Genomic DNA, 17,098 nt, shown 5'->3' on the forward strand with positions numbered 1-17,098 from the left:
AAAGAAAAAGGAAATAAAACCTTAGAAATAAAAAAAAAAAACACATCTGATTTGAGGGGAAAAACACGTGATCAAGCTTCTGGTTTGAGATGGAGAAAAGAACCTACTCTTTTACCTCATCTTACTCCCAAAGTACAATAAATGTGATGCTAAAATAATAACAAAGACTCAAACAGACACATATTTAAATTGAAAATACATTTCTCAGACACCCCTCTTCCAGCCAGAGTTGGCCATATGACTAACTGTAGTCTACAGTATATGAACAGAAGTGATGTGTGCCATTTCAGACCACGTCCTCAAAAATAATGGGCTTGCTCTCTATGTCCTCTGTTTAGTTTCCTGTAGTTTGGAATGTTAACATGATAGTAGAAAACTAGCTTCAGTCATGTAAATTAGGACAACACCATAGATGTTTTGCTGGTTGGCTGCATTTATCAGAACCACTTATATACCCTGGAAAACTCCCTTACTCTAGAGCATTATGTGCAAGAGAAATAAGTTTCTATTTTGTTGGAGTCACTGTATCCTCATTACAGCAGATTAGCCTAACACACAAGAGAAACATTCTAAGGCAGAACCCTCTAGTCCAGTGATGGTGAACCTATGACACACGTGTCAGAGGTGACACATAAACTCATTTTTTGGTTGATTTTTCTTTGTTTAATGGCATTTAAATATATAAAGTAAACATCAAAAATATAAGTCTTTGTTTTACTATGGTTGCAAATATAAAAAAATTTCTATATGTGACACAGCACCAGAGTTAAGTTAGGGTTTTTCAAAATGCTGACACGCCGATCTCAAAAGGTTCGCCATCACTGCTCTAGTCAATGAGTACTGTCCATGTAGAGCTTCTAGCTCACCAACAAATTGCCTCAGTGTTAATCATAAACAGATAATAAGGATCTCCAGGGAGTTAGGTAAGCTACCCCATAAAGGGACAAGTCCAACATAAAAAGGAGAAAAATGATGACATTAAGAAACATAATTCAGCAAACACAATCATTTTAAAATAAATACTGTGCTGGCCAGTGTGTCTCAGTGGTTGAGTGTTGACCTGTGAACCAGGAGGTCACGGTTCAATTCCCGGTCATATCACATGCCTGGGTTGCAGGCTCAATCTCCAGTGGTGGGCATGCAAGAGTCAGCCAGTCAATAATTTTCCCTCATGATTGATGTTTCTATCTCTCTTTCCCTCTCCCTTCCTCTCTGAAATCAATTAAAATATATATTTAAAAAAATACTGTAATCACTATCTTTGGACTTGAGAAAATATTGTCCCTATCAAATAAAAGAAATGTACTATGGGGAAATAAAAATAATAATGATCTTTTAGAAAGTAAATGTGCAAAAACAAAATAATTTAACAGAATTAAATAGAGACAATCTCCCAGAATATAGAACTAAAAGTCAAAGAAATAGGAAATATAAACATTAAGAAATAGAGGATCAATCAAGGAGATCAAGTATAAAAACTTAAAAAATATAAAGTGAATAAAACCACGAGATATTGCCTCAACACCTGTCAGACTGGTTATCATCAATAAACCAAGAAAAAACAAGTGTTGGCGAGGATGTAGAAAAAAGGGAGTCCCTAGTGCACTGTTGGTGGGATTATAAATTGGTGCAGCCACTATGAAAAGAAGTATCATGGTTCCTCAAACAATTAAAACTAGAAATTCTATATGACCCAGCAATTCCAAATCTGGTTATTTATGCAAATAAATCCTGAATACTAATCTAAAAAGACATATGCATCCTTATGTTAATTGCAGCATTATTTACAATGGCAAAGATATGGAAGCAACATAAGTGTCCACCAATAGTTGAATGGAAGATGTGGTGCATGTATACAAAAGAATATTACTCCTTAAAAAATAAAAAAAATGAAATCTTGCCATTTGTAACAACATCAATGGACGTTGATGGTATTATGCTAAGTAAAATAAGTCAGACAGAGAAAGACAAATATCATTTGATTTCACTTTTATGTAGAATCTAAAGAACAGAAATAACTCATAGACCCAGACCAAATTGACGGTAACCAGATGAGCAGGAAGTGGGGGGATGAGTGAAAAAGGTGAAAGGGATTAAAAATTATAAATTGCCAATTATAAAAATAGCCATGGGTATATAAAGTATAGCATAGAAAATATAATCAATAATATTGTAATAACTATATATGGTGTTAGGTGGGTACTAGACTTATCAGAGTGATTATTTCCGGAGGTGTATAAATGTCTAATCACTATGTTGTGCATCTGACACTGGTATAATATTGTATAACAACTGTAATTAAAATTTATTTAATTTTAAAAAGAGAAAAAGAAGCAAAATGCTACAAAACAAATCAGACGGTAATCAGATATTTCAGTAACAAAAACTAGAAAACAATGAGTAGATCTTAACGTTCCAGGAGAAAAGTGTTCTTGGCATACTCTGTTTAAGTGGCAGATGGATTATGACAGTGGTGTCCTTTCTGAGCTGCTCACCTCCCGGCCTAAGTGCTGCACTCATTCTTCACAGATCACGTGAGAGAGCTTTATGGTAGATTGCCTTTCGTTAAGTGTAGAACATTAACACATCTCTGAAGACCCTCTCATGACCCCTTGCAGGCACTGCCCCACGTCTAAGGATAAACACTACCCCAATGGTACTCACTATGTATCAGTTTTGTCCTTTTAATCTTTATGTCAATAGCGGTATCAGCCATTTCTTGGTTTATACTTAAAATCTTCAGAGATTATTAAAAAATATAATTAAACTAAAAAATACTGGTGTTAGCAGGTACACTTTTGTGTCTGGCTTCTTTCACTCTACATTGTTTCTGAAACCCATCCACGCTGTTGTATAGCACTGTAGCTTATCCAGCCTCATTATAGCATCATATTCAATTGTGTGAATATATCACCATTGATGGACATTTGGGTTGTTTTTTGTATGGGGCTATTACAAATCGTGCTACTCTTAACATTCTTGTACATCTTTCAGAACATTTATGTATGGATTTCTGATGGGAGTAAATGAGTAGAATTTCCCATGGAAGATGTGGGAATGTTGAGATTTGGTAGATTCTGCCAGTTTCCTTTGGTGATTGATGTAGTTTATATGCCTTCTACCAGTGTTCTAGAATGCTAGTTGCTCCATATACTAACCAAAAAACATTATTACGTGTATCATGTGATTTTGTCTTTTAAAATAAACTTTAATTTTTAGAGCATTGTTAGGTTCATAGCAAAAACATACATAGATTTAAAATATTGCCCCACCTCCGTGTTAACACAGCATCCTTCAGTTTCAAAGTTCTCCAGTAGTGTGGTACATTTGTAAAATCAATGAATGTACATTGACACATCTTTATCACTCAAAGTCCACATTATACACGAGGGTTCACTCTTGGTATAAATTATCTGGATTTTGACAAATGTATAATAACATGTAGCCATCATTACAGTATCACACAGAGTAGTTTCACTGCCCTAAAAATCTTTTGTACTACACATATTTACTTTCCCACCCTAGCCCCCTGGCAAACACTTAGCTATTTACTCTCTTAATAGTTCTGCCTTTTCCAGAATGTGATATAGTTGGGGTTATACAATATGTATCCTTTTCTAATTGACTCAGTCCTCTGATTGATCCCAGGCTCCAGGCAGGACAACTTTGGAGCCTTCTACCCATGCATTGGACTGCTTCTTAAAGTGGCCCTCTTTAATATTGAACTTCATGTGTATTTTACATCCTCCTTCCTGGATCACAATGCGTTTTCAAAGGCAGTTTTACCCATTGATGGATGGCTGCCAAATACTAAAAATGGAACTCCCATTTGACCCAGTGACCCCACTTCTAGGAATATATCCCAAGAAATCAGAAACTCCAATCAGAAAGGATATATGCACCCCTATGTTCATAGCAGCACAATTCACCATAGCTAAGATCTGGAAACAGCCTAAGTGCCCATCAGCAGGTGAGTGGATTAGAAAACTGTGGTACATCTACACAATGGAATACTATGCTGCTATAAAAAAGAAGGAACTTTTATCATTTGTAACAGCATGGATGGGCCTGGAGAGCATTATGCTAAGCGAAATAAGCCAGTTAGAGAAAGATAACTATCACATGATCTCACTCATTTGTGGAATATAATGAACAACATAAGCTGATGAACAAAAATAGATCAGAGATAAAGAAACACCAAACAGACTGTCCAACCTCAGAGGGAAGGCAAGGGAGGGGGTAAAAGATCAACCAAAGGAGTTGTATGCATGCATATTAGCATAACCAATGGACACAGACATTGGGGCGGTGGGGGCTTGTCCTGGAGGGTGGGAGGCCAGGGAGGGGTCTATGGGGGAAAAAGGAGACATATGTAATACTTTAAACAATAAAAAAGAAAAAAACAATAAATAGGAACAAACAATAATAAAGATTAAAAAAATACTGAGTAAAACTACTAGGAGACTTAAGATTATCTTGAAATCGTGTGTGTGGGGAGGAGATGGGTGTCTACAGCTGGTGATGGGAAAGTAGTTTGAATTTTAAGGAGAGGAGAGGTTGGATGAAAGATTTTTAAATTGCGATGCCTATCCCCTGATTGGTGGACAAGCATTTAACATCCTCATTACATCAGAAATCTGAAGACCAACACTGAAATATTTATTCACCGAATAATATTGGTGCTACCCAAGCCTTTCATGGTAGATGAACTAATAAAGACTCATGGATATATTCTGCCCCAGTCCTAGAATCAGTCATTTCTCTACAAATTCCTGGTTCCTTTAATTGAATAGTGCATTAGACATCACAATCTGAGAACTATGTCTGTTTACTGCCTCTGGAGTGTCATTAATTCTAGGTCTTCACACCTGACTGAATAATGAACTACATATGTGTGTGCTTACACACACAAGCACACACACATACACACATACACATATACAGTACTAATATATGTAATATACACACATACCTGTGTTTATACTGATATCTCCATTCTAATTCATTGTCAGAGGATGATTAGCCTCTTGCCCTCTTATATGTAACTTCCCACTCCAACAGTAAGAAACCTGGGTCCCAACACATGCCATCTATTTAGTTAATTGCTTAATTGCCAATGTCTGTGTAGAGTATCACACTTGCTAATGAGAACTGTTAGCGCTTGTGAATACTTGCTTTTGCATTTTAGATTTCGCACATTCCCCAAATTACTTAGGTTATATAATGTGGTAATTTTTAAAAGTATATCTAGCCAAAGTTTTATTCAAATATGAAGGTGTAATACAAATATTCTCAAGCAATCAAGGCCTCTGAAGGAGTTCCATACAAGCATTCTTATTCATAACAGTCTTGGAGAGTGCTTAGAAATTGAAAGGCAAAAACTAGAGAGAGACAGAGAATGGAATGCAAATGTTTGGAAAGGGAATGCATTCGTATAGAACAGGAACCTCTAAGGAAGCTGAACGTATTACTAGAGAAGAAGAGGAACTCTGTTATGAACAAGAAAAAAAGGAATTCTTTGAAACACGCAGGTGATGTAGATCATAGGCAAGATGATCCTTCCTGGAGCGAGAATGAAAAGTTGTCTCCAGATGCAGATGCACAACTCAGCCATGGATCTGACTACTCTCACCAACAGAACAGATTGAATGACTTTGATCACCAAGAGAGAAGGACAGGTTTCCTGAGAGTTGAACAGTACAGCCTTCATCTTTTTATTTTTTTAAGTTTTTATTGATTAAGTTATTACATATGTGTCCTTATCCCCACGTTACCCCCTATCCCCCCACACACACACACTCATGCCCTCACCCCGCCCCCTGTTGTCTGTGTCCATTGGTTAGGCCTATATGCTTGCATATAAGTCCTTTGGTTGATTTCTCCCCCTTACCCCCACCCTCCCCTACCTTCCCTCTGAGGTTTGACAGTCTGATCGATGCTTCTCTATCTCTGGATCTGTTTTTGTTCATCAGTTTATGTTGTTCATTATATTCCATAAATGAGTGAGATCATGTGATATTTATCTTTCTCTGACTGGCTTATTTCACTTAGCATAATGCTCTCATCCTCACTGGAGGGTATTTTTTCCATTGATTTTTAGATAGAGTGGAAGGGAGGGAGGGGGGAGAGAGAGAAACATCAATATGAAAGAGACATATGGATCAGTTGCCTCCTGCAAGCACCCTGACCCAGGCCAGAATCAGGTCTCCAACCCAGATACAGGCTCTTGGCCAGGAATCAAACCTGGTCCCTTTGGTCTGCAGGCCAGTGCTCTAACCACCGAGCCAAACCATCCAGGGCAAGCCTTTACCTTCTGAAAGGCAAGAATGTTTTGTTGGTCAAAGTGAAGGGAAAAAGCATGCCCTACTGCATGAAGAGAAGGTGCAGGATTTGAAAGGCATCCCCCAAATGTTCGTGATTCCAGAAGAAATGATTCTCCACCACGAAGAAATTTATAGAGAATCAGTCAAGAAGTATGAGTGGAATGAGATGAGAGGAGAACTGTGATCATTCACCCTAGATATCCTCGAGAAGCAGGGCCCAATCCATTGAGACCATCCACCTAGAAAAATGGAGGAGGCATGTCCAATGACAAATGGGAAAGTAGAGTTGAAAGACAGGCGATCTGGGAGAAATTTCAGGACACAGTGTAGAGGGGCTCTCCCTGGGAATCACAGTAATGCTTCAGGCTATGGAAACAGAGAGGGAGACAGAGTCATCACAGTCCCAGGAAGTGGAGCACAGCACTGAAAAATGAAATGTGGTTGAATGTCATGGCTGTCAAGGACACAAGTGGGCCAAGGAAAGTGTGGCATAGTCCACCTTCTCAAGGGCCTATCATGATGCAAGGTGATGGGTGATGGCTGGACAGGGGCACTCATGACAACTCAGCATGCAAGTAATGCATCCCCAATTAATAGAATTGTATGAGTCAGTGACGATTCCATGCCAAGAAGTGGCTCTGGATTTAAGCCACTTAAGAGTGGGCTTCCATGATGATTCTGAAAATTAATACTCTGCCATGGCTTCAAGAGAATGTATTGACATCTCCAGTAAACTTGACTTGACTGCTTATGGAGAGGACCTCTGACTTGCTTGAGAGTTCTGTCAGACTTCCCTTTTTTTTCTCCTTTTTAGGAATTTAACACTGCTTTTCTCAATTTTGGAGAAGGTGTTTAAATAGTTCTCTTGTAGCTTTTAATCGTTTTGTGTATCATTCAACTTTTTTCTTAGCAGCACCAGGACATTTGAGATGACTGGAATCAAAACCATTTTTGTTTAAGACTGTGTGAATATAAAGAGTAGCTTGCAGCTGTATGGTAGTAGTTTAATTAACATCGTTAGCTCTGTGGTATCAGGCTGTAGAATTACTTCTTGTCATCAAGCAGTTTCAGCCTCTATTTTGAAGGCTGTCTAAGCTTAAAAGGTCTGCTGTCTTATTCATAGGGAATTAGATTGTTCCTTGCATGTCTGAGTATTATGTCACCTATTTTTGTAGAAGGCTCTGTTACATTGAGTGCATCTGTGTATCCTGGTTTTAAAAAATGTACTTTAAAAAATAAACCTTCATATTCTGTATAATTGCTAAAAAATAAAATACTTCTGAAAACAGACCTGACAATTAAAGAAATAAATGAAACTATAAGATGTATAGAAAGTAAGGGCAACGAAACCCCTCAATGAATTTTCTTTCTGTGAAAAGGAAAAGGTTCACAGATGAAAGGATTATATTTGAAGAAAACCCTGCTAGCTTCCATTCACAATATATCTGTTAGAACACATAAACACATTCAGCAAAGTTGCAATATATAAATTCAACATGCAAAAATCAGTTGTGCTTCTATAAACAAACAATGAAATGGAAATTACTAACCACTATATTTAAAATAGATTAACAAACAAACTACTTTGGAATGAACATAACCAAAGAAGCAAAAGACTTGTGCAGTGAAAACTACAAATATTGCTGAAAGAATGTTTCAAAAAATAAACACACATAAATGCCCAAACCAGTTTGGCTCAGTGGATAGAGCGTCGGCCTGTGGACTGAAGGGTCCCAGGTTCGATTCCGGTCAAGGGCATGTGCCTTGGTTGCGGGCACGTCCCCGGTGGGGGGTGTGCTGGAGGCAACTGATAGATGTTTCTAACTCTCTATCCCTCTCCCTTCCTCTCTGTAAAAAATCAATAAAATATATTTAAAAAAATATACACACATAAATGAAAAGACATGCCATGTTTGTGGATTGAAGGCCTTGATACTGTTAAGATGTCAACACTATCTAAAATGATCTATAGATTCAATTTTAATATTGTAATAATCTGAAAGGCATATTTTTGCAGAAAAAGAAAAACCCATTCTAAAATTCATATGGAATCTCAAGGGACCCCCCCAAAAACAAACACTTGTGTAAAGAAGAAAAAGTTGGAAGGCTCACATTTTGTGATTTTCAAAAACTACTACAAAGTGATAATAATCCAAACAGTGTGGTACTAATGGAAAGACAGACATACAGGCCAATGGAGCAGAATACATAGCTCAGAAAGAAAGCTTTCTGTATGTAGTCAAATGACTTTCAACAAGGGCACCAGGGCCATTCAATGGGGGAAAGAATATTTTATGAATTTAATCCTAAAGGCAAGAGAAGTAAAGGCAAAAATAAATGAATGGGACTGTATCAAACTAAAAATCTTCTGCACAGCAAAGAAACGGACAACAAAACAAAGAGGCAGCCAAACAAATGGGAGATGATATTTTCAAACAATAGTTCTGACGAAAGTTTAGTTTCAAAATATATAAAGAACTCATAAAACTCAACATCAAACAATCAACCCAATCAAGCAGTGGGCAGAGGACCTGAAAATACACCTCTCCCAAGAAGACATATGAACAGCCAATAGATATATGAAAAGAATGTTCAACCTCACCAGCAATTAGGGAAATGCAAATAAAAACTACAATGGGACACTACCTCACACCTGTTAGACTGGCTATTATCAATAAGTCAAATAAGCGTAGGAAAGGTTGTAGAAAAAAGAGAATGCTCCTTCACTGCTGGTGAGGACGTGGACTGGTACAATGACTATGGAAAACAGTCTGGCAATTCCTGAAGAAATAAAAATAGAGCTACCATAGGAACCAGCACTCCCTCTCCTGGGTATATACCCAAATAAACTTGAAAACATGTGTTTGCAAAGATATATGCATCTCTATGTGCATTGCAGCATTACTTATGATGGCCAAGACATGGAAACAACCAAAGTGTCCTGAGACAGAAGACTGGAAAAAGAAGATATACATATATACATATATATATATATACACATATATATATATATATATATATATATATATATATATATATATTATACACACACACACACACACACAATGGAATACCACTCAGCCATAAGAAAGGATGAAACACTGCCATTTACAACAACCTGAGTGGACCTTGAGAATATTTTGCTAAATGAAACAAGTCAGTCAGAAAAAGCTAAGAACCATATGCTTTCACTCATATGTGGATATAAAACTGAAATTTATGAACACAAACACAAGTGTGGTGGTTGGTTGCCAGAGGGAAAGGCATGGTGGGTGATATATAGTGAGGTGAGAGGAATTGAGGGGGCCTAATATATGGTGAGGTGAGAAGAATTGACTTTGGGTGGTGGGCACACCTGCACCCTCTCGCAATCTGGGACCACTGGCTCCTTACCACTGGCCTGCCTGCCTCCCTGATCACCCCTAACCACTCACCTGCCTGCCTGATTGCCTCTAACCGCCTCAGCCTGGGCCCCCGCCATCGCAGTTTTGTCCGGAAGGACATCCAGAATGATGTCTGGAAGGTCGTTTGGCTGTCCAGTCTAATTAGTATATTGCCCAGTGGTCAGAGTGGGACCATCCGGATTACAATTCCTCAGATCCATAAGGGACACATTCAGGGGGCAGACTCAGTGAGCACCAAAGCCCCACTGATGCAAGTCTTGCCCCAGAAGGGTGTCTCCAGCAAAGAAGTTCTCCCACTGCAGACACAGCTGATTGTCACAGTCAATTCCTCCCAGCGATATCTACAACAATCAAGGCTTAACTACAGCAAGACTGTGCACAAAGCCCACAAAGGGGTGCACCAAGAATGTCCACCTCAGGTAATTGGGGAGGCTGAGCCACTGGGCCCTATAGGACACCTAGCACACAAAGCCACTCTATCAACACAGGGAAACATAAAAAATGCGGAGACAAAGAAACTGGTCACAAATGACAGATATGGAGGAAAGCAAACTGCTGGATATAGAGTTCAAAACCATGGTTTTAAGGTTTTTCAAGAATTTTCTAGAAACCGCCAATAAATTTAGTGAGACCCTCAAGAAATCTAGTGAGACCCTCGAGGTTATGAAAAAGGACCAACTAGAAATTAAGCATACACTGACTGAAATAAAGAATATTGTACAGAGTTCCAACAGCAGACCAGAAGATCGCAAGAATCAACTCAAAGATTTGAAATACGAAGAAGCAAAAAACGCCCAACCTGAAAAACAAAAAGAAAAAAGAATCTAAAAATATGAAGATAGTGTAAGGAGCCTCTGTGACAACTTCAAACGTACCAACATTTGAATTATGGGGGTGCCAGAAGAAGAGAGAGCAAGATATTGAAAACCTATTTGAAGACATAATGACAGAAAACTTCCCCTACCTGGTGAAAGAAATAGACTTACAAGTCCAGGAAGCACAGAGGACCCCAAACAAAAGGAATCCAAAGAGGACTACACCAAGACATATCATAATTAAAATGCCAAGAGCAAAAGACAAAGAGAGAACCTTAAAAGCAGCAAGAGAAAAAAAGTCAGTTATCTACAAGGGAGTACCCATACGATTGTCAGCTGATTTTTCAACAGAAACTATGCAGGCCAGAAGGGAGTGGCAAGAAATATTCAAAGTGATGAATACCAAGAACCTACAACCAAGATTACTTTATCCAGCAAAGCTATCATTCAGAATTGAAGGTCAGATAAAGAGCTTCACAGTTAAGAAAAAGCTAAAGGAGTTCACCACCACCAAACCAGTATTATATGAAAGCTGAAAAGTATCCTTTAAGTAGAGGAAGAAGAAGAAGAAAAAGGTAAAGATACAAATTATGAACAACAAATACACATCTATCAACAACAAGTGAATCTAAAAACCAAGTGAATAAATAATCTGATGAACAGAATAAACTGGTGAATATAATAGAATCAGGGGCATAGAAAGGGAGTGGACTGACTATTCTCAGGGGTGGGAAAGGAGTGTGGGGAGGATGCGGGAAGAGACTGGACAAAAATCGTACACCTATGGATGAGGACAGTCGGGGGGCGGGTAAGGGCAGAGGGTGGGGTGGGAACCGGGTGGAGGGGAGCTATGGGGGGAAGAAAGAGGAACAACTGTAATAATCTGAACAACAAAGATTTAATTTTTTTTAAAAAAAGGTAAGCCCAGCCCTACCTGGTTTGGCTCAGCAGACAGGGAGTTCACAGTGAAGATTCACAGGGCACAGGGCAAGGATGAGCTCACAGGTGAGGTGCGGAGGTCAGGCCAGCAGCAGCAGACACGAGGTGGCGCCACTGGGTTCAGAACTCCATTACTGGCCAGGCCAGGAGCCTAGAGCTCCTCCTGGCGTCCTGGCCTGCTTTGAACTTGTCCATCTGTTCCTTACACCATGGCACCTTCACCCTCCCTCTCCTGAATGTTGCCCCCATTATTCATCGAATGTGGAATGTTCACGGATGGAAGACAGAATTCTCCAGGGCCAAAGCAATTCTTTCCTGCCAGCTCCTCCCACCACGGCGCCCTCTACCCAGACACCGGAAACACAGCAGCTGTTCAATGGCCTGGCAGCCTGGATGTAGGTACCAACCGCGTGCACATTTGCCCGGCGGGGACCGCCACAGGGTCGTGCCACTTGCGGGGAATTTCCACCCGCACGGACAGGGAGACAGGAAATCAGGCTGTACGGGCAGATGCAGCCTGTAGTGCTGGCAAAATCCCCCAGTGCAGCCCGGGAAGTCTGAGTTCCCTTATGACTTCGTCACTAAAAGCAGGGCCCTGACCAAAAGCACAAACCATCCGTGGAACCTGACAGGGGTAGAAGGAAATATTTCCTTGTCCTCCGTCACCCATGAAAGTATTACATATTACCAAGTCAGTGTTGGGCGTTTATTCCTATTAACACCAGCTAACGCGTTGAGCCACAGCTTCGCTTTTGCAGCCATGTTACGCCACGCACACCACGCAGACACACCTGTAACTGACATTCCGACTAAAGCCCCGATCCTGCATCATCTTAAAGTGCAGTTTCCCGTTTCAGACCAGCTCTGCTGGTTCTGGGCTCCGGGACAAAATCCTTCTGCGTGGCATTTTTATCTGTAAATTGGGCTCACAACAGATACACTTCGCTGCTACAGTTTAGGTCAAACTCTTCAGTTTATGGTAGCATAATAATTAGGATAGTACTACACTGATAATATATATATATTCGTAAGTTGATCGTACGGAGGCTGATTTTAACACACTCTGTTCTAACACGACTGAAATGATCTGACAGTAATTTACAACTTAGGCAAACAGAAAATGATGTAACCCCAAAACTCACCCCACTATTGTTCCAAAAAAGAAACACGCAGGTCACTAGGGGATGGGCCTGGGGTAAGATGGACTTCCCTGTCGGTGTCCTGGGGCAGCACTCTGTTGGTGAGACTAGAAACGTAATCGGCGTTCGGGTTATAACGTCCTCCTTCCTAATCGGCGTTCGGCTGAGCATGTCCTCCGCATCCGAGGTCAATTCAAAAAGCAACAGGGACTATTACACTGGAAATCAAGCCTAGAGCATCACGGTTGCCCGGCCCTCTGGGCCTCCTTACAGTGACTGACCAACCACAGCCGAGGATATTGGGCGCCAGACTTGCCACCATCTCCGTGGGGCGGAGCCTCGGAAGGGGCGGGGCTTAGCCAGAACCAGTGAGACGCTGGTTCCGGGTGTACGGGGCACGCACGCCGCACGTAGGGGAGGGGCCAGCGGGGCGTATAAAGATTCGAAACCCAGACGCAGGCTGCCGCCAGCCGGATCGCAGGCCTCCGGGTAGGACACCCAGGAGCTCAAAGGACTTGCCCCACGACGCGCGGCCCTTCGCCCAGCCCGTCCCCAGCCTGCCTCACCTGTCACCGACGCCGAGTGACACTCGCCCTCTGCCAAGCTCCCGCAGCACCGCCCGCAGCGCCACTCCGATGATAGGCAGCCGCCTCCTCAGCCCCAGCTTCCATGCTGCGCCCTGGTGGGGACCCCAGTCCGGAGGACCCGGCCCCGCCAAGCGCCGCCGAATTGAGGAGCCCGTGGGCCCTGAAGACGGGATGGCGCCCAACCTGCAAGGCCCGGCGGGGCCCTGGGCCGCCGACGCACGCACCTCCATGCTCGTCCTGGCTGCAGGCTGTGCCCTGCAGCTGCCTCTGGATGGCAGCGTCGACCTGGTGCTGGAGCCCGAGCCCACGTCGGTCCTTCAAGTGTCTCTGGGAGGGCACACCCTCGTGCTGGTACCTGAGGCGCTCTTGGGAGCGGGGGCGCACCCGCCCGTCGGCCTGGAACCCGGCGCTCTCCTGGGCGCTCCCGCGGGAGGTGTCGCCATCCAGCAGGGATTCTTCTGCGCTTTTGTCCCAGAGGTCGCAGTGCAAGAAGAGGCCCACCACGAGGGCGAGGACGCCGCCCCCGGGTTCCTGACTCCCTGGATGGTCCCTGCAGCCGGCTTGGTCGCTGGATCGGAGTTAGGCCCCCACCCGCACGGCCCCATCAGACAGCCATGGCCTCGGGCCCCCACACCTAGTCCAGAGAGATGCCCGCATGGGCCCTACTTCAACCTGAACTTCCACCTGTGGGAGCGCTTCCCCAGCTCACCGCTCCAAGCTCTACCTCCGTCCCCTAGTCCAGGTCCTCTGGTGCGCCCCCGGCGCCCTCTGGGGCCTGCTCCCAAGGCCCGGAAACGCCTGTTCCAGGAATGAACTGCTACAATCCCGCCCCACGGGGCTGAGGACCAGGAGAAGGGATTCTGATAGCGGTTGTGGGTATATTGCACATCCTACAAGAATGGATAAAGACAGATACTCTTTTGATGCAGGCTGCTTTGCAGAATTTTCAATCAATGGTAAGCTAAAACATTTGGAAGAAAGATCACAAAGCAGCAGAGAAATGCTGCTTGAAACACAGGATACTTGACTTTGGGTGGTGAGCACACAGTGCTATATACAGATGATATATTATATAAAATTGTGCACTTGAAACTTATGTAATTTATTAACCAATGTCCCCCAATAAATATAATATTTAAGAAATAAAAAAAGTCCATACTACCCAAAGCAATCTATAAATTCAACGCAGTTCCCATTGAAATACCAATGGCATATTTCACAGACCTAGATGCAAAAATTCATCTGGAATAAAAAAAGACCCCAAATAGCTGCAGCGATCCTGAGAAAGAAAAACAAAGTAGGTGGGATCTCAATACCAGATATCGAGCTGTATTACAAAGCCATTGTTCTCAAAACTGCCTGGTACTGGCACAAGAACAGACATATAAATCAATGGAATAGAATAGAGAACCCAGAAATTGACCCGAACCAATATGCTAAATTCATATTTGACAAAGGAGGCAAGAACATACAATGGAGTCAAGACAGTTTCTTCAGTAAATGGTGTTGGGAAAATTGGACAGATACATGCAAAAAAATGAAACCAGACCACCAACTTACACTATCCACAAAAATAAACTCAAAAGGAATGAAGGACTTAAATGTAAGACGGGAAACCATAAAAAACCTAGAGGAATCCAAAGGCAACAAAATCTCAGACATATGCAGAAGCAATTTCTTCACCGATACAGCTCCTAGGCTAGGGCATTGGAAACTAAAGAGAAAATAAACAAATGGGACTACATCAAAATAAAAAGCTTCTGCGCAGCAAAAGAAACCATCAACAAAACCACAAGAAAGCCCACTGCATGGGAGAACATATTTGCCAATGTTATCACCGATAAGGGTTTAATCTCCAACATTTATAGGGAACTCATACAACTTAACAAAAGGAAGATAAACAATTCAATCAGAAAATGGGCAAAGGACCTAAAGAGACACTTTTTGAAAGAGGACATTCAGAAAGCCAAGAGACATATGAAAACATGCTCAAAGTCACTAATCATCTGAGAGATGCAAATAAAAACAACAATGAGGTATCATCTCACACCTGTCAGAATGGCTATCATTAACAAATCAACAAACGACAAGTGCTGGAGAGGATGCGGAGAAAAGGGAACACTCGTGCACTCCTTGGGAATGTGGGAATGCAGACTGGTGCAGCCACTGTGAAGAGCAGTATGGAGTTTCCTCAAAAAGTTAAAAATGGAACTCCCATTTGACCCAGTGATCCCATTTCTAGGAATATATCCCAAGAAATGAGAGACACCAATCAGAAAGGATATATGCATCCCTATGTTCATAGCAGCATAATTTACCATAGCTAAGATTTGGAAACAGCCTAAGTGCCCATCAGCAGATGAATGGATTAGAAAACTGTGGTACATCTACACAATGGAATACTATGCTGCTGTAAAAAGGAAGGAATTCTTACCAGTTGCAACAGCATGGATGGAACTGGAGAGCATTATGCTAAGTGAAATAAGCCAGTCAATGAAAGAAAAATACCACATGATCTCACTCATTTAGGGATAATAAAGACCATTATAAACTGATGAACAAAAAATAGATACAGAGGCAGAGCAGCATCGAACAGACTGTCAAACTACAGCAGGAAGGCCGGGGAGGGTTAGGGTGGGGGCAAGAGATCAACTGAAGGGCTTGTATGCATGCATATAAGCATAACCAATGGACACAAGACACTGGGGAGTAGGGGAGGCCGGGGAAAGGTCAAGTGGGGGGGAAAAGGAGACATATGTAATACTCTTTGTAATACTTTAAGCAATAAAACAAAGTTTTAAAAAAATCAAGGAAAAATGAAAACATAAAATATATATGTAATAACTCAGAAATAAAATTCTGCACATATAATTTGGTATAATTACAATGAATCATATCATACTGAATCCTATATACAACACTCAGATTTTGTAATTATGAATCAGGATTATCTTTGCCAATTCTAAAAGATCCTACCATGATTTGTTATTTATTTTAAAAACATATGTAACAGGGTAAAAACCCAGACCTTGTGGAATATATCAGTATCAGAGTAATGTATTTTGTGATTGTAGGTTGAGTGGTACAGGGATATATAGTGTATATTCTCAGATAACTCTTCTAGGACTGGTAATCGAAGTTAGGAAATGAAACAGGTCAGGATTTGGTGAGGCTGAAGGAGTTTGGTTTGTGGACATGCACTTCCTCTGCTCCCTGAGCCCCAAATGAAACAGAAGAATGGCCAGAGGTCAACGAGCTACAACAGGAACCTCTGCCAGCAGCTCAGCTAAAAGACAAATGTCAAAGCCTCACAGGCTTTGACAACCATGACCACTGAAAAAAACAACCTTGGGATTTAAGAATCAATAGGCCATAAAGAAGCTTTAGGAGAAGGTTCAGTAGGAAACTAAGGCCAGAAGCCAACAGCCAGAGGGTTAAATAGAGAATGGGTTATGATATGAATCATGACACTTTCTGGGATCACCCACCTGCATTTTGGATGCCTTTGGTAACATCTCTTCATCTTTTTGAACTTGAATGCCTTTATTTTTAAAGAAGTGGTACAGCAATAGCTACCTCACTGAGTTTTTGCTGCACCAGAAAACTCAACATAGTCACTTTTACCCTGAGAGTTGGTGGTGGTGCTTATATCATATAATTGAGAGAATCACTCTCTACTTCCTTCTCCTTACAACTGCTGAGAAAGAGATGATGGTGAAGAATTGACCCAGTTAATGGTCTCCCAAACTCTCAGCCTTTACTTTATTCTGCTCAAATAATAAGTGATCAAACGATTTGAATTCTTCTATAAAATAAAATTGGAAGAATTTTTGCAATTCAATAATATTTTAAAGAGAAATGGGGAGAAAGGGAGCATTGTGAGTGATTTTT

The 17,098-nt window shown here is 41.4% G+C and overlaps 1 protein-coding gene across 1 annotated transcript; it reads left to right on the top strand.

The window, feature by feature from the left end:
• The first annotated feature begins 13,255 nt into the window (after positions 1–13,255).
• LOC118671545 (proline-rich protein 23C-like) lies at positions 13,256–14,020 on the top strand. Its single transcript, XM_036339824.1, has one exon. The coding sequence runs from the start codon at positions 13,256–13,258 to the stop codon at positions 14,018–14,020; it is 765 nt and encodes a 254-aa protein (XP_036195717.1).
• Positions 14,021–17,098: the final 3,078 nt, after the last annotated feature.

This window comes from Myotis myotis, unplaced genomic scaffold (assembly GCF_014108235.1).
Source record: "Myotis myotis isolate mMyoMyo1 unplaced genomic scaffold, mMyoMyo1.p scaffold_m19_p_17, whole genome shotgun sequence".
NCBI classification, from domain to species: domain Eukaryota; kingdom Metazoa; phylum Chordata; class Mammalia; order Chiroptera; family Vespertilionidae; genus Myotis; species Myotis myotis.

Excerpts from the sequence above, each read along its gene's own strand:
- LOC118671545 (XM_036339824.1), top strand. The coding sequence starts at position 13,256 with ATGATAGGCAGCCGCCTCCTCAGCCCCAGCTTCCATGCTGCGCCCTGG.